The 18,841-nt window shown below is 37.5% G+C and overlaps 1 protein-coding gene across 2 annotated transcripts in view; it reads right to left on the reverse strand.

Moving 5' to 3' along the window:
* LOC138714842 (autism susceptibility gene 2 protein homolog) overlaps window positions 1-18,841 on the reverse strand; it is a 634,091-nt gene that overhangs the window by 335,925 nt on the left and 279,325 nt on the right. For both annotated transcript variants that reach the window (XM_069847029.1, XM_069847030.1), the window contains exons 3-4: window positions 13,377-13,499; window positions 5,676-5,711 (exon numbers count right to left, since the gene is read on the reverse strand). In XM_069847029.1, coding sequence (XP_069703130.1) covers window positions 5,676-5,711; window positions 13,377-13,499 — 159 coding nt within the window. The remainder of the gene's footprint in view (window positions 1-5,675; window positions 5,712-13,376; window positions 13,500-18,841) is intronic.

The raw sequence follows: 18,841 nt of genomic DNA on the forward strand, positions 1-18,841 counted from the left end.
TTTTATATCTCAGCTATTATAAAAGCTAAATGAAATTTAAGATTTTATTACGGTAAAATAGAATCCCTAGTTATGTTATTTGAATTTAATTCGAACAGAATTCTTCATTTTACTTAGGTCAGATAATTGACTACGGTATAGCTTTTGCACTTATATTAAGTTGCTCTCTGGCCTCAAGTAGAGTACAAATTGGACGGAGCTACGTAATAAGAGACCAACGGTCAATAAACTGCCTTCGAGATACTGACTATTGAAATAAATCTGTTTTTTTTTTTATTAAACATTTTATGCAACAAATATTGTAACATTTCTACTATTACAAAAAATATCACAAATACTCGTAATACTTAAAAATATTTTATGCTCTACCATGCCGAAATGTAGTAATTATACACCTGGTAGCAGTCCTGTAATGCATGTCATTAAAGTACACCTATTCATTTTTCGATTATTCTTGGATATGCAATCGAAAGACAATGAGGGAAACGTCACGGAGGCTGGAAATCCAATACTGTCGCAGAAGGTTATGTTTTGTTACTATAATAATTAGCGTTAATTGTAAATAATATTCAAATAAATTCAATTTGTCATCTCGTTTTTCAATTCTAAATCAATTTCCAGGTTATATCAAAATTAGTTCATGTTATTCTCTAGATTAAATCAAGGTCAATGACATTACTGTTCCTCGGAAAAAATCAATACTTTCGCGTCTGCGCACATCTCACAATTTACGAGCTATGCACAAGATCACTTCCGATCTCCAGTCAGATACGAATAAAATGAATACTTCTGAATAATTTCAAGTTAGAAATATGGTCGAGCATAAAAAGTCGTATGAAACTTGCCTATAATGGTAATTAAGTCGCTCGTATGAAAACTATGAAACTCGCTTGCGCTCGTTTCATAAACAAACATACTCTCGCCTTAATTACTATCATTATAGGCTCGTTGCATAATGTACTATTAAAATTTAAATAACAGACCAGCAGTTGATTTAATATTGCAAAGCAAAAGAAATAAATGAATTTTATGCAATAAACGAATTTTGCTTATAAATATCAGCAAACTGCAGATATCGTATTCTTCATTTATTCTGAGTTAAATAATTCAGCCAACAACAGATTATGCAAATATCTCAATTTTTTTTAACTTTGTCGGTTGGTCTCTTGTTACATAACTCCGTCCAATTTAAGATATATTTCCACTCAACGCACGCAAGTCGGCAAAGAAGACTGCAAATACCTTTCTTTCGATCATACGGTAGTCTACATACTATCTCAAGAAAAACTGCATACAATACCTGTAATACTAATTTATAACCTGACACACACTTAAGTATACAAGTATATAAACTGTAACGACCACAATTCAACATCGTGTTGCATAATATTGCTATTTAATTCCAAGCATGAATGGTTAGGCAATTCCGCAGATATGAAGAAATACAGAATGGCTGCAAGACGTGACGATTTGCTTCACACAGAGATCATGCCAACCTTGTACCAGAAGTGAAGTGAGCAATATGTGCGAGAGGAGTGGGAGGACACGGATACTGTTATCAACCCCCAGCATCGTGCCCAGTTGAATTTCCATTTTTCTCTCGACTGTATTAAAATATCGTTTTCAAACTTCTGAACAAGTGCGAATGAAGAAATACTGCGGAATTCTAACCAACTTTGTTTTTAGTGCTTCCTTTCGAGATGTTAAAAGACATTTCACAATTGTAGTTACGAGACTAGTTTTATGGTCTACAAAAACAATGTAAAATCTATCACCTAATTTAATTCTCGAAGGCTTTACTCTGTATAACAGTGTGGTATTATATTCTAGGTCGCAAGAAAAGTTAATTAAAGTAACGAGGGGATGGGATATGAACCAAAAATATTCTAGCTTTCTAAACTCAGTCATAAATCACGGGAGTGCAAGAATTTATTGTTTCTTCATCACTAGTTCATTTATTGAAAGACAAACTACTGAAATCACAGCTAGATCTTTCATATCAGTTACAAAGCCCAACAACTAAAACAGAATGTACAGTAGTGGCAAAAAAAAAAAACCGGACCGACGCAATAATCAAGGTCTCCGAAATGTGCCACTGCGCATGCCACGCCCGCATTCACAAGATAGCGAGTAATCTATTGAAATTGCTGTAGTTTCGACTGCTGATATAACCCATTTCGAAAGCCATTAGAAAATAAGCTGGTAAAATTCATGTTCTGGGAATAAATTTGAATAAGGAACAAAAAAAAAAAGTTTCCTTCCCAGGCAGGATTCGAACCACGAAAGTCTTAGTTACCAGTCTATTGTGCTGTCACTGTGAACAAGGCTCTGAAATCAACTACAAGAGTCGGTCCGGTTTTTTTTTTTGCCACTACTGTACCTAATCGCCTCACTCACTACATTGTTCGCAGTTTGCACATTACTTAATGTTTTCATACACTGATACACAAAATGTTGAACAAAATATCTCCTTCTGTGTACACGTGAATGTTTTTTAATAATGAACTTCTGAAATAACATCGTATTTTTTTTATTTCACAATTTAATATACTTTTCTAATTTGAAAATAACTATAATTAGAGTAAAACAAAAAGTGGTAACTTACTACAACTTTATTCTTAATATCCATATAATTATTTCTCCACATAGTTGCTCTGGCGATCAACACACCTCTCCCGACGAGAGACCAGTGTTTTGATACCGTCACTGTTGAATATTTCACTTTGACGACAGAATCACTGCCTCACTTCTGTCTACAATGCATCGACAGAATAAAGGGACGGTTCTCTCACTATTATTTAAGTTTTGGGAACAGATGAAAATCTTATGGCAACAAGTCGAGAATGTACGGAGGATGATCAAAGACAGTGAAACCAAGTGTCTGCGTTGCATTGTCAGAATCAAGGTGTAGTCCTCCCAGGTGTTATTTAAGTTTTGAGAACAGATGAAAATCTGATGCCGCGAGATCGGGACTGTATGGAATGCAATCAAATACAGTGAAATCAAGTTCCGCAGTGCACAAAATTTTCGGAATCCCAGTTCTGCGATTATTGCCTGTACACACTCCGTCTCTTGTCATACAAGCTGAGAGTCGCACCAGGTTCATTACAAGCATGAACAGACAAACGTCGCACAATACTGATGTTTACACATTCATCTCCATAAACAGCCTTCATTCTCCCGATGAATTTCAAACAACGCATTTTCTGTCGTCAAAAACTTTATCACAGCAAACTATTCAGACGCACCGACATAGTGCTGTTACATGCCGCCATGTTTCACACTATAATTCTGAGCTCTCTAGCGGTAGAGGTACGAAACTTGCGTCAGGGAAGCAGGAAAGTTAACTGAATAGAATGTATAACAGCTAGTACTCCGAAATTTGTTAACAATAACATAAAAAGTTAAGAGGTATTATTTTTCAAAACGCTCTTCTAAGTTCCACGTTTTCCTAGTAAGTGGCGAATGCCTGATTTACATTCTCCCAAGAAACCTTCTACATACATCTTCCATTGCTACCCGAATCAATCAATCGAAGTCGAATCGGATATATTGTTATACATAATTTTTCTTATGTGTGGTCCGAGAAAAACTCTTTATTTTTGTTTCACTCAAACGCGGAAACTGTTCTACAAATACATAAATTCAGAATCATTCTTTTAATAACTTCATCAATATGTTTAATTTGCCCAAATACTATGTTACGAGGCATTATTTATATGCGTGCAGTTTCAGCTATGAAAAGTCGCTCTACGATTCTATGATGATCCGAGGAGCTACAGCCCGTGAAGGGCCTAGACGGACCAGCCGACTGCTGGCCTCACGCCATGCCGAAGCAGAGGTGGACGATCATCCAACCAGAATGGAGGTATCGTGTGGTTAGTACGATAATCCCTCCAGCCGTTATAGCTGGCATTCGCAACCGGATTTCGCTACCTTCGTATCTCCCCAAGTGCATCACGATGCTGGGTGGGCACCGGTCCCATACACTGGCCGAAATTTCATTAGAAAATTTCTTCCCCCATGAGGATTCGAACCAGCGCGCATTTCGTAACGCGAGTCCTAGGCAGGATCTGCGATTCTACAGTCTCTAGTTAAAATAATAACATTATCTTGTCAAGATAAAATTATTCGATTGAATAATTTTCTATTCCACAAATAATACCTTTAAGATGATTTATACTATTTTTATTCTTCTTCGTATATAGGACTATTTTAAAATGATAATTATTCCAACGAATGGAAGATTATTAGTCAAAATTACTCAAATGTAGTAGGATTAAAAGTTGACAGAAAAGTTATATTAATTTCATATTTATAAGTAACAAAATAAGCTCCGAATAATGTATCTTAGAAAATAAAAACCACAAAGGCTACATAATCTGAGATAAACGAGAAAATAAAATTACATATCTGTGCGGGTAAACATAATAGTAGTTGTTTCACGCAGTAGTGGAGCAGTAATATATTTGCAACAGTGTATTCAAGTCAATAATGAATACAACCCAAAGATACTTACATTCTTACCACTGACCCAAGCATTTCTTCTACGAAAGAAATACCGAAAATAATTTTTTTTTTCCCGTTAAAGGCATTTCCTATAGTTCAACATGGAAGACGAAAGTAAACTGTATCATAATTATGATAAACTAATGGAATATTTTAAGGTAAAACGGGACTATCTTGCGAAATGTCGTCTCATACCCCTTCTGTCGTTCCCTATCATTCGTATACTGGGAACAGAACATCTAGAAGCTTGGAGACGACTACTTTTACTGACCGACCGTCCCCTCCTCCCGCACAAGCAGGTATACGGTACCATTCATCTGCAAAACATTTTCTGAACAGACGTTATTGTATTGTGAGAGCGCAGCTGGATCAGTGAAAGTAGATGGTCAACGTTTTCAGTTTGTAGTGCAACGAACAATTCTGCTGTGTGTGGGTTCTTCCGTACTGACGTCACTGAAGTCTCTAGTTGTTCTGTCCCCGGTGTAGAAATGTCAATCCAGATTCTCTATGAAACAGGAACCTGGACTCGGAAGATACTGATCCGTATACAGTATCTGCATAGCTAAATGCTCGCTCGCCTGTGAACCGCCGCTTGACCGAAAGAGGGTAGATATACCCCTGTTACTTTGAAGCGCACAAAAATTAAAGCTAAAGTCTGCAAATCACCTTCTTAAAAGCTAACCACGTACGATAATACCGAACTTAAAGCTGTAGCTATTAAATCTCAGGGTTGATTTCCAGCCAAAATTGCCAATTATCCATCCATTAATTACTCTTAGCGGATATGGATTATGTTCCTTCAGCGAGGTGATAAAATTTACTCCGCAGTTAATCTGGTGATAGCCAAGTTGGGGCTCGGGCCGCTATATGAGCAAGCGCTGGAAACTTGGTCGCCATTAAAGCTCTCGCAATATCGCTCAAAGATAACTCCATCGCCCGTCGTTAACTTACAAAGATAACAAACCCACAACCTGGTAGGTAACTGGCCTAATAGCGACGGATATGGAGCCTTCTAATGTTCCTACTTTATTGCTCCGACAACTTCAGCAATCAAGAAATTATTTTAATGATTGCTATTTCAGTCAAAACCACCATTAAATGAAAATGCTTTTACATCTGTAGTCGCATATCGTTAAATATGGAAATAAAGTGATATAATTACTTACGATATAGCCTTTTCCTGAGCTACAATGACTGCTGGCCTGTAACAGAAGAGAACGAGACATTGAATACATAACAGTGGCTGGTGTACGTGTATCAGTAATGCATGCTAAATTTATTTCCAACATTCATAACAATTATAGTCACATCAAATATGATAAATACACCGTACCAAGCAAAAATTATAAATCTGTAGTTATTATTCAACTCTTACAAACTTGACCGTACTCACTACCGAAAGATGTCAACGACTATGCTGACATTGTCGACGCGATCGGTGACCGCGTGGATGTGGTAGTGGCAGTGCCGATTATGATGATGACAGTGCTAGCCGTGATAATAGTAATAATTTTATTACAGTGGTAAAGATTTTTATGATTATGTGTCCCTTAAAATCCATTTTCTCCATTCCCACCTAGACTTTTTCCCTCCTAGTTGTGGAGGTTTCAGTGATGAACACGGAGAAAGATTCCATCACGATATTTCTGTTATGGAACGAAGATATGAGGGCCGTTGGAATGAAACAATGTTTGCGGATTACTGCTGGTCTTTGCGTAGGGATGCTCCGGAAGCAAACTCACACGAGGCAAGCTAAAAGACGACGATCTCATGAAGCCACACATGAATCTCTTCAGACTCAACCATCTGGCAGGTATTGTTACATAAATTTAGAACGTTTAGAATGTAACTGCCATTTAAAAAAAAATTAAATGCACTTTCAATGTTGTTGGCGTATGTAATTAAAATGTATCGTTTTCTCTTAATCCGTTAAATTGAAATACTTCCACCTATTGTGTATCACAGAAACTAGAGCTAAGAAAGATTTGTCATATTCGTTTTTTTCAACCCAAAATTAGTAAGAATTGACTCATAAAGTGCAGGCAACATTCCAAAAAAAATTTTTTGTTGGCCAGTGTTATCGTTACAAACGATTATGATAACGGTGGTGAATAAAAATGTGCTGGTAATAATATTGATGGTGATGAGTGATAATCGTGGAAATTCAGATAATACGACGATGATGGTGTCATGGCTATCACCATACTAGAGGTGTCGATAATATAGTTGGTGATGATAAGTAACAATGAGGTTGCTATTGTCGCGTCGCTGTTATTTCCGGCGTGACTCCTCCTCTTTGCTTACGCCTTAGGAAGTGAAGACTCTATAAAGTCTAGGTAGGTAGCATCGTTCGCCATTTTTTGTTCTTTTGTTGCCGAGCTACCAGGCGAGGAATCTATTTGCTGCACCGTTAAAAATTATCATGTCGTAGCTCCTATGATAATAAATCAAACGCACTATAATTGAGCAAATAATTAAGCGGCAAATAATGTCATGTGCTTTCTGTGAACGCCAACGAAAGAACCAAAATAGCAGGCGATTATATTAAGTACTTATTGAGCCTTAAGAAGTGCATAACGTTATCAGCAGCGAATGACAAGCCGCACACATTTAAATGCAGCCGACTTGTGATTGGCTGCCGGAAATAAGAGCGACGGGACTATTGTGATGGTAATATTATGGTAGTGATGATTAAGGTTCGAATAGCTGTATCAGGATAGGCATTCCTGGTCCGTGCGTTTTGTTTACAAACATTAACTACTCGTAGTTGTCGCGTGTTCCCCAGCCGACAGTAGTGACGACAAATATTCAGTTCCTATCGGCTGTGCTGTCCAATCGCTGATGTATTAGTTAGGGGGTGGGGAGCGCTCTTCCCAGCAGATAGAGTTTTAGCTAGTGGAAGGGGGTAATGGTTACTTAGTCTGAAGCAAGTCGAGGCCCTATCCTATACAGCTATATAGCCTATCCTGTTACAGCTACTTTATTCCAGCCTTACAGATGATAATAGCAGCAGAAGTAGTAAAGATCTGATAAACGATGCCGGTAATGTAATGATGACGTCAAAGCTTATGAATAGAATGAAGTAATGATGTCGATGATAATTACATGGCCACGATTCTGTAATTGTGACGAAGATATATCGATTGTGACAAGACTGTAGTTATAGCGGCGATAACAAATATTTGTATATAGGTAGTGACGATGATATGGTAGTGGTTATGATGACGATGTGGTTATGGTAATCATAGTGAGGATGATGTGGTGATGATGAAATGAGTAGGGTGTCAATGATGTGACGACAAATATCTGGAGATTGTGACAATATGGTGATTATGGTAACGATGATACAATAGTTATGGTGAAGATGATATAGTGGTTATAGTGACAATGGTGTGATGACACATCTTGAGATTGTAACTATGATAGTGGTGGTTATGGTGACGATTACATGTTGTAATGGTGGCGATAATAAGATTATAATGGCAATAATATGATGACAAATATCTGGAGATTATGACAATGAAGTGGCGACGGTTATGGTGATGTGAAGACGGTAAGGTTATGACAATGTGACAATGATGTGATGACAAATATCTGGATATAGTGAAGATGATATAGTTGGTTTTGGTAACGATCACTGGTGGTAGTTATTGTGACAGTAATGTGATGACGATGACGACGCGTTTATAGTGACAATGATGTGATGACAAATATCTGGAGATTGTGACTAATTGTAGTAGTTATGGTGGCGATACGGTGTTGGTTTCAGTGGCGAGGATGTGATAGTTATGGTGACGATAATGTAGGGTGGTAACAATGACGTGGTTATAGTGACAACGAAAAGTGTAGCCTAACCTTAAAACAACTTCGTATTGTTTTTCATTGGATGCGTACTGGGTGTTAGTTCCATGCAATAGCAGACATTCATAAATTTCATAATTAGGCTTTTGGGTATTCCGCCGTGTCCTGGAACTTGACATCTCCATGTTTCGGAACTACTTACAGGTTCCATCATCAGGGCAAATAAATATACAGTCGTCCGGAATAGCCTGGCGTAACGAGCCATATAGAGTAGGCGATCCCTCTGGTCTTACCTGATGACGGAACCTGTAAGTAGTTCCGAAAAGTTGGAAATGTGAAGTTTCAGAACACGGTGGAACACCCAATAACGTATTTCTGGTCACAGTCTCTGTGAAAGTCCAAAAACTCATATATTCATGGAGTTTCTAAGCCTTCAGTGCGCAGATATCCTTTTTCTTCCTTATCTCTGTCAAAACTGCAATTTTATTGTCATTAGTAACCTGGAAAGGATTCATGTTGAACGATTCTGAATCTGTTGAATTTGGAGGTTCCCCTAATGTCATTTAAATGGTAAACCACTCAATTCACTGGTATAATCGACCAATTACATCATGAAATTCCAGGATCGCCAATATAGCGGAATCTATAGATTTGTAAATGTTTCTTGGAGATATTTTTTATTGTGGAAATATGATTTAACGAGTTTATATAATCCATTTTAGGATAAAATATAAACACTCCATTGATAGTGCAGCTACTTTAGATCTGCTCCTCGTAGATATTTCGTAAACGTCGTTTGCGACATTGTGTAGACTAATAAATAATCGCGTTTGTACATTTAACTGATTTTATCAAACTTTACAAATATTAATAAACTTGTATTGTGAAACAAAGTTTACAAGCATTTTTAAATGTTATCTTCTACATGTCATTTGCAAATTGTTAATTTATAATTTGTATTCAATTTGTATTCGTGTACAAAACACAACAGAAACTAAAAATAACTAATTTTGGTGTAGGGGCAAAGCCGAAATTGGCAGTTACAAGTTTACGTTGGTGTTTTTGGGAGCTTTATAAAGTTATATAACAAACATCGAAAAAGAAACTACTTTGAGATTTGCATTCTAAAATTTGGAGGTTAGTTGACAATATCTGGATACTGAGTGAATCTGGTAACGTTTTAAATCTAGAAATAACTCTAATCCTTTGAGGAGGAGGGGGGGGGAGGAGATGAGTGTGCACGACCTTCCAGACGCAGTTTGAAACCTCAAATTATATCTTTGCCAACATTAACAAATGAATAAGAGGCTAGAGGTGATATGCGGTACATCGTTAACTTTTTGTGTGACAAGAGCAAAGCCTGGCATTTAGGAAGTATGTCAAATAATCTATATTTTTCTTATATACAACGGAAACTTATTCATTCAGATTCAACTAATGAGATATGGCAGGCGCTTCGAGATTACAAACTAACAAAAGTTAGCCCATGCTCAGTTTTTTTTTTTTTTCCTGTTCACTCCTCATAATTATTCAAAATACTATTACATCTTGCTTCACTAAACTTTCATCTCAATTTATTCGTAAGATTCAATATTTTATAAACAGTTCACAAGTTTTCTTTATCAGTTACTTCAGAGCTTACCGCTGTGCACGAACAATGTCTATGTTTGTAATTATTATTAAATCTTCATTAAATGTTCATTTTCAACTTATTTTCTTTTATTCCATGTGTAGGTGAAGTACAAACTGCAAATACTTCGGGCTGATTACTCAGTTCTTGTTTCTATTTTTACGATTTCCCCAAATGTAAGGCGAATGTCAAGCAATTCCACGCCACATACCACCTCATTATCACCAATTCCATCGACGCTAAATAACCTAGTAGTTGACATAACGTTGTTAAATAACCGACTAAAAATGACAAGAATCTGATCCAATAGGCATTTGTATGCATGGGGCAAAGGAAGGAGTATTGCCCTCATTGATTTAGTTCTGCCAACTCGAAAGCCCTTCCACATGAGAAATCCTGGCGCCGCCAATGACCGCAGGTTGAATCAGGCTGTTCTACTTTGATTCCTGTGCACGCTTCCGAAATTCTGACCAAGCCCTTGAATCAGCCTGTAATTACGGAAGTAAAAAAAAAAAAAAAACTTCAGGCTTTGTAACCGTGTAAGGTTTAATTCCTCCAACGTTTCAGGACTACACGTTCCTTCCTCGGAATAGTATCACTGGCAAATTAGAAGATAAAGTAAAGTGTGTGTTCGCACCACAGGCGCTGTAGTGCTCAAGTCAGCCTGTCTCACTATTTGCGATATCCAAAATATTCTCAATGTAAATATCAAAAGTTAGGGGAGAGTTGGGTAGTATCGGACAGTGATGTTTCTTTCATCTACCACCAGATGGTAGTACCTAAGTGACATGGTTACGTTTCTGTATGCGACATCTGAACACTGCTACTACCATCTGGTGGTAGATGAAAGAAACATCACTGTCCGATATTACCCAATGTCCGATACTACCCAACTCTCCCCTAATCTTATATATTTTCTCTTTCTGTTATCAGTGACCACGATACAAATTTGTAGGGCTGACAGAGGGTCGTAAGGAGCAATCTGAGAACGAGTACCAATGTTCGAAAACGCCTGAACCGTGAGTTTTATTCAACTTGTTAACAATTCTCACTAATATATTACTTGTTGCATGGATGTAGAGATCTTGAGTCAGATGGCAAAAAGAATTAGGGGAGAGTTGGGTAGTATCGGACATCGGGTAATATCGGACAGTGATGTTTCTTTCATCTACCACCAGATGGTAGTACCTAAGTGACATGGTTACGTTTCTGTATGCAGAACCATCGCAGGAGCTGATTTTTACATTACTAACGCACAATTGTACAGTGACTTGGAAATCATTTTATTCAGTGACTATGTGCAGCTCTTACGTAAAAATTATCTTCAGAAACTACACACACACTCTAATCCACTTATTAAACCATAATTACACATAACATTCAGTGAAAAATCAAGTAATGTTAACTTTTCTGCAAAAATCATTAACTCTGAAAGTTTACCTACATATCCAGCTTACCAGTCTCCATTTCTGATGGAAAAGATGGTCACACTTCATTTACGTACTCATGTTATACAAAGCAATATTCTTGTTAAGGCAAGGGTCCACGTGACCTGGAACTTGTAATGACGTTTCTTTATTGACACCGTCAAATAAATAAAGAAATAAATAAATCTGTATGTGACATCTGAGCACTGCTACTACCATCTGGTGGTAGATGAAAGAAACATCACTGTTCGATATTACCCGATGTCTGATACTACCCAACTCTCCCCTAAGTGTCAAAGCATGAGTTTTTAGGTTATGATTGATTCATAAATAATAGACTAATTTAAGTTCGTTTTATGTTGGTACTCCCGAATTCCAGGGTTGAATAGTTGCGTATATATTTCATATTCAAAGGAAGTAAGTCATAAAGCTGTATGCAAAGTGGAACATTCATCACACCATGTCTCAAAATGGAGGCTTTGAACTTGCTTCCTTCTGGCTTCTGAGGTCCCACAATGAAACTCTTCCATTAGACAGGTAACAATAATTCTTCCAATAATCGAAAAACTGCACTGACCACTGAAGAGAGAATTTACAAGCACTAGTTCCGTGAAAAATGGACATCACTCTGTCGCCAGTATATTCTTGCGGATATTGAAAGTGTTAGTAGTTATTATTATCAACCTGCTCATTAAGTTCGCCTTGCGATAGGCAACCCAATGTGCATGATTGCAACAGGTTTCAACTATCTATCTATCTAGTATTAGTTTCAGCTATTACGAATTATAAATTGTGACTAAAGCGCTTCCTAACCAGTTGTTTAATGATACTATATCAACTACGATGTTATCTAGTTTCAACTGTGATAGTGAGATAGCATTTTGAAGCAATTAGTCCGAGAATTTGCCGTCAAAGGGCTATATTGCATTCGTCCCATAATTGAGGAAAATTTCGCAAAAAAAAAAAAAAAACAACAACAAAGTAATCAGCCCAAGTGATATTGCAATTCCTGCCCAAGCACAGCATTGATCATAATTTCCACTCCCTACGCATTGTCTGTAATGAGGCAATAGTAGCGATCCTAGTGGTTAGCAACTATCTATGGATGCAAATTTACTACGTATTGAGCTTCGTGACTATATACTAAACTGTGATATTATTATAATTAAACACAACTTTATAACGAGAAAAAACATTCTTTGTATTATGTATTATATTCTATTTTTATTTGTGAAATGAAAGCATAGTAGAAGTCATAATAATTATTTTCTTTCATTCTGCGCTATGGTCAGTACCAGTTAAATTGTACTTTGAGAAAAATCTTTCCTCGTCAACAGATGCACAAGGAACTCCAAACTCATTTCAACACAGCAAATTTAAATTCAGGATAATTCAACATGAGGGCTCGTAATGTCTCAATTACGTCAATTTTAACATTGGAAGTGTTGGATGACTGTTTCAAACTATTTCTTTCACAGTAAGAAATACTACACTGCAGTCAGTACTTTTTATATTCCTGCAGTAACTCATTGCTCTCTCTTTCAGTGAGTGCATTAACATTATCTACATTTATCTATACAATATTTGCTTGGTTGAATAATTCATTTAAATTTACAAACAAAGAATACGAATCCTGTAAGTTGTATTTTTCAATTTTCTGAATCAGTAGTTTACCGACATGTTCACAAACTGAAATTGTTAATTAATTTGCCTACCGATTCTCCTACATTACCAGAAATTACTATATTAATTCAATACCTCAGGTCATTATGCGAAAATCTGTGGCCTCTACCTATCACTCTCCATCGCTGACCATGACCCTACTCACGCGAAAGTAAACAAACTCGTACCTATAGTAAAGCAAAGAAAACCTGTTTCATCGGGCAACAAGTTTCGCTTCCTGCTTATGACCTTCACCAACCCTACAAGTATGTAACATGGTGAGTAAAACATCCTGCATAGTTAAGAAATGAAATGGAAGTTTGTTTATAATTTAAGCAGCAACTTACATCACTAAGTCTGTCGTGCGAACTATCCCGGTCTCGGGACGAGATGGGCCCGTTTAGCCGCTCAGACGCCCTTCCACTGTCGTCGCTGGTACCAGCGGCGTCGTGGTTCAGCGTCACCAGACACTGAAACAAAAAAAAATCCAAAATCAGACAACTGTACAACATAGTTCTTCTACACTACAGACACTACACTTCTATAACACAGAAAGCCTTGAGAATAACCTATGAGAGGCTGACATTTGGACGTAAAAATGTGAAAAGATTAGGAAACAAAAAGGCGAAAGAGAATGGGTAGGCCTACCGTCAGCTTGCCATGACAGAAACTAGAGACGGCAAGCGAACTGAGACATCCACACTGTGCCGGCCTCTCAAACTTAATTTCCGACGTTTCGGAGACTCAAGGATTCCAATAAACCAAGAAAATAGACGATCCTTCATGATTGTAATAACATGACCGTGATGACATACAAGGAATGAACCACATTGTTAGTGTTGTAGTTAGGTATATTAGTATCCTAGTCCGTGGCATACTGCTATCAAACGTCTGTAAAGTAGTCTTTCCAAGTAAGAGACGCGACTTCAAGTGAAATTTATGGTTGACAAAAACGGTATTATGGCAATTGCTTTCGGGGTACAGTACTCCTGTTCCTCTGAGATTTTTCATTGATTAAACTGATAGCAAAGGCGTACTGTCTGTTATGTGCTAACGGAACTCATTATCGACCGAGGAAACACAAAATTGCCAATTCACGAGAAACATTCCTTCACTTCGTCTAACGCAGCATCAAAACCGGTTTAAGAGAGACTTTGTATTTTGCCTTGTTCCTGAATTTACCTGTCATTTCTGTCGCACGTTGAAACTCTTCGGAAAATGTTTATGTTGTACAATTTTGTTGTTTATAATTATTATTCTGCATTTTCAATAATTATGATATATTGATTTGGTCGAATACCTTCTCAGAATCGATTAAGAATGAGTAAAGAGATTATTATTATTATTATTATTATTATTATTATTATTATTATTATTATTATTATTATTATTATTATTATAGCGGGCTAGCGGCGTGGTAGAGGGCTGACCTTGTATTCGGGAGGTCTGGGGTTCGATCCCAGGAGCCGGCAATCCTAACTGAGGTTTTTCATGGTTTCCTCTGTTATTTCCAGGCAAATGCCGGGATTGTACCTCTTGAAAGTCCGGCCATGGACGGCGATCCTTCCCTTAATCCTTTCATATGTGTGAGTGAATGCTGTGTACTGACTTAAATGTTTGTGTTGTATCGGAGGTGGCCCTGGCATAGAGCTGATCCCTCAACCAGGGAGGCCCTCCATGTCCTTGTGTGGTCAAAAAAGTATGTATGTGATCCACTAGCTTAATTCCTCTCCCGGCAGGTGGCGGCCCTGTAAGGCCCGGGTGGCGTGGGTCGTGTAAATGAACCTAAAATGGAGAGGTTAAACTAAGGTACAGAGAGAGATTATTATTATTATTATTATTATTATTATTATTATTATTATTATTATTATTACTTATTACATTAGGGTATTATGGCAAAAAATAGAAGATTACAATTACGAACAAGCGTTAACTCCAATTTCAAATTAAATGAATCATAATAGTAACTTCATTATCATTAGTTCTCGTAACGTGTTATTTGGTAATAAAGGTGAGAATTCTACAATACTGTAATGCACATCAATGCGTTTCCCATTTGCATACCAATCGTACATGCAGAATGCTCTCTTCGGTACCTCTGACCTTCAGTAAAATTGTTAGGCAGTTGATGCTAAAGCAATAAAGCACAGAAGAAGAGCGGTATATGCTGCCTTTTTACTGCTGCGTCCGACGCAAAGAAAGCAGAAAACTTTCATCTCATCGTACACCTTCGAAGTTAATATCCAATTATGGAGCTAACGTTTCAGTGTTGTTTGTTCGCTAACAAAATTAGCAGAGGCCTCGTCACTGCCGCAGCGCTTCGGTATGCAGGCGACGACCGGACTGCGCACCGCGCAGATCGAGCGGACGATAATGAGGCTTACGCGAGTAACCAGATCTCATGCGTGCTGTACAGAAGCTGCTTCTTGCGCAGAACCACGACGCGAGGCTATCGGGGCATTTGCCCCGGAACCAGCTTGATACACGCTGCTGTAAAACTTAGAAAATCACCATCTGTCTCCTGGGACTGGATGGATCCTTTTATCTTTTCCTCTCCTACTTCAAAGGAAAATATTATAGTCCGCGAGGTTTCATTTGTGCAGTTTCAAGAGAGAGATAGCAATATTACCCACTTCGAAACCCTCATTATGATAACAAGGGTAAAACTTCAACCAAACAGGCAGCATCAGTGGCGTAATTTTCCATTCATCACTTGAAACTTGATCCTGGTTTCCCCCTTTTTGACATACTAAAATGTTTCGATTCTCCTCATCGGAAAATTGCAAAGGTGATTAATTATAAAATTGAAGAGTTGGCAACAAGAACGATGAGGGTCCATTTTTTATTTATTTATTTGGTGGTGTCAATAAAGACACATGTCATTACAAGTTCCAGGTCATGTGGACCCTTGCCTTAACAAGAACACTGCTTAGTATAACATGAGTACCTACGTAAATGAAGTGTGACCATCTTCTCCATCAGAAACGGAGACTGGTAAGCTGGATATGTAGGTAAACTTTCAGAGTCAATGATTTTTGCAGAAAAGTTAACATTACTTGATTGTTCACTGAATGCTATGTGTAATTATGGTTTAATAAGTGGATTAGGATGTGTTTGTAGTTTCTGAAGATAGAGGGTCCATAAAACGAAATTTTTTAGTTAGAGGTGCCATCTATTGGATTTGGTTGAGAACTAATAGAGGCGTACATGGTTATTACAAAATCTCCAGGTGCAATATAAATCTCCAGTAGTGACGTTACACATACGAATTAAAGCAGAGTGTTTTAGGGTGCTATTCATAGACATTTCGCAGCACGCGCTACGAGCGTGCTAAGCTAGCCTCGGCTATCCACTGGTTACTAGTACAGAATTCAAATCATATCCTATCGATAACACTGGTTTATGAATACGAAAAACGCTGATCATCCACCGGAAGCCCGCGCTAAAAATGTCTATGAATACGGCCCTTAAAGTTTAAAATTCATTTTTCTCTAAAGTTTGTTATTTGGACACAAATCGTTCTCCCCGCCAACCCTCAATTGTAGAGGTTTTCCCAAATTATTCTATGTTTCTCGCAATATAAATATCTTGTTTAAATGTATCTTTCTTCTTTTTAAATTCAGTGTACACAGCATATGCCAACGACTACTGAAGTTGTCTCCAATTCCCTATACCAAAGACAGAAATGATGTGTTTCGTGTCTTCAGGACTTCAAAAACGTCAGAAAAGCAGTTTTGAGAGTGTTTAATATCTTATATCTAACTGCAGAGGCCTACCTACTTTCCCCTCGCATATATGAGCAATAAAATTACAAGTAGAGGTTGTAATAGAGACTTCACTCAATTTGGGATCAGTTTTGCGTGGCTATTCTTACACAGCTAGATAAATATTGTTTAATGAACAAATATAAAATATTACTTCTGAAAAAACACTACTTTCCTGCAGACCATAACTTCACGAAGGACGAATCCCGGTCGGGGCAAGTTACCTGGTTGAGGTTTTATCCGGGGTTTTCCCTCAACCAAATACGAGCAAATGCTGGGTAACTTTCGGTGCTGGACCCCGGACTCATTTCATCGGCATTATCACCTTCATTTCATTCAAACGCTAAATAACCTAGATGTTGATAAAGCGTCGTAAAATAACCCAATAAAATAAAAATAAAATTCACGGAGGAGTCAGCATGCTTTAATTAAGAAGTTGATGTAGGAATTAAAGCAAAATACAAGATTTTCCCCAGAATAAGAGATGTGAAAAATTGTGATGCAACATTTCCCACCCATTTCAGAAACAGCACTATGGAATACAATATAAACATCATGGATTATAACAGCCCAGCAACTGTACGTATATCTACAAGCATTATATTTAAAATGAAAAATGATTCAATGAAAAGTAATGCTAAACAATGCCATCAATTAAAATACATCGCCTATTTTCGAGATACCGTATTTAACGAGTCTGCTAAAGCTTTAATTAAAATGTTGTAAATAACCGCAGGGCAAGTACATAATGGAAACAGGTAAATCGTAACAAGAAAATAATCACATTCGATACATTTTATGACACACTAAACAATGCAAAATAAACACTGCTATAACAGTGAACTCAGTACTCAATGACAGATTTAAACATAACAGCGATGTCAAACAATACCAAACTGTAAGACCTGTCTTCCGATAGTTCAATGCTCATTATTGTGTGAAATCCGGTTCCGGGGTTACTCGGTCTACCCGAACTTCACAAATTTCATTACACCGACATTCTCCGTCTAACCCATCTTTTCCCCATCATTTCAAGTAATTTCAGCACATTAAAAATATCAGCACATGTTGCGTAAGAAACAAGATATGCCTGCGGGCAGGGAAATACTTTACTTTTACATGTACGTCATTGCAGATTTTGACGCAATATTCCCTTTTCCTTTACTTACACAAAGTAACATTGCATATATAAAAGGTATTTCCATATATACTAGTGCACACTTATTTTCAAATAATTAAATTTGCATTAATGAAAAATTACGGACATTCCAGACAACATGCGGTACAACAGAACCATAAAATTAAACTAGATTAGGTACTATACTTCGCTATACTTCGTTCCAAAATGTCTGACAGGAGATGCAAACATTGCTGGCAGAGGAGAGATGTAGGCCTATTGCTATTCAATGGCAGAGGTCTCATTCCACGCTTGTCTTGAAGTTGGATGGTCTGAAGTATTCTACCCCAGTACAACTTCAAGATAAATAAGGAATGAGACCTCTGCCATTGGTTGGATAGCAATTATACTTCTCTCCTCCTTTGCCGGCAACGTTTACTTCTCCTGTCAGACATTATGGAACGAAGTATAGACTAAAATTTTATAACACCACCTTTTAATAATCGTATCGATGTCAAAAATTAGTTGCTATACAAAAACCGTAATAATAAAATAAAACCTGCTGAGGTGAGAATTCTGCGCAATGTAAAAGGATGTGCAAGAATGAGTGAAATTCTAAAGGAAGACTTAAACTAGAAGTACAAAATATGTTCCCTCGATAATAAAATAGAAGACTAAAGACTGGATTGGAGGGAGCATGTGTACAGAAAGAATGACTCTATACTTTCAAAAAAAAAAAAATGTACTGCACTCTGACGGTACCGTGTTTGCCTGCTGATCCGAGTTACGCTCGGGCGTGGGTTCGATTCTCGCTTGGACTGATTATCTGGTTGTTTTTTTTTTTCGACGTGTTCCCCATCCGTAAGGCGAATGTCAAGTAATCTATGGCGAATCCCGGCGTCTTCTCGCTATCATTAATTCCATCGACGCT

Source organism: Periplaneta americana, chromosome 15, assembly GCF_040183065.1.
Source record: "Periplaneta americana isolate PAMFEO1 chromosome 15, P.americana_PAMFEO1_priV1, whole genome shotgun sequence".
NCBI lineage: Eukaryota > Metazoa > Arthropoda > Insecta > Blattodea > Blattidae > Periplaneta > Periplaneta americana.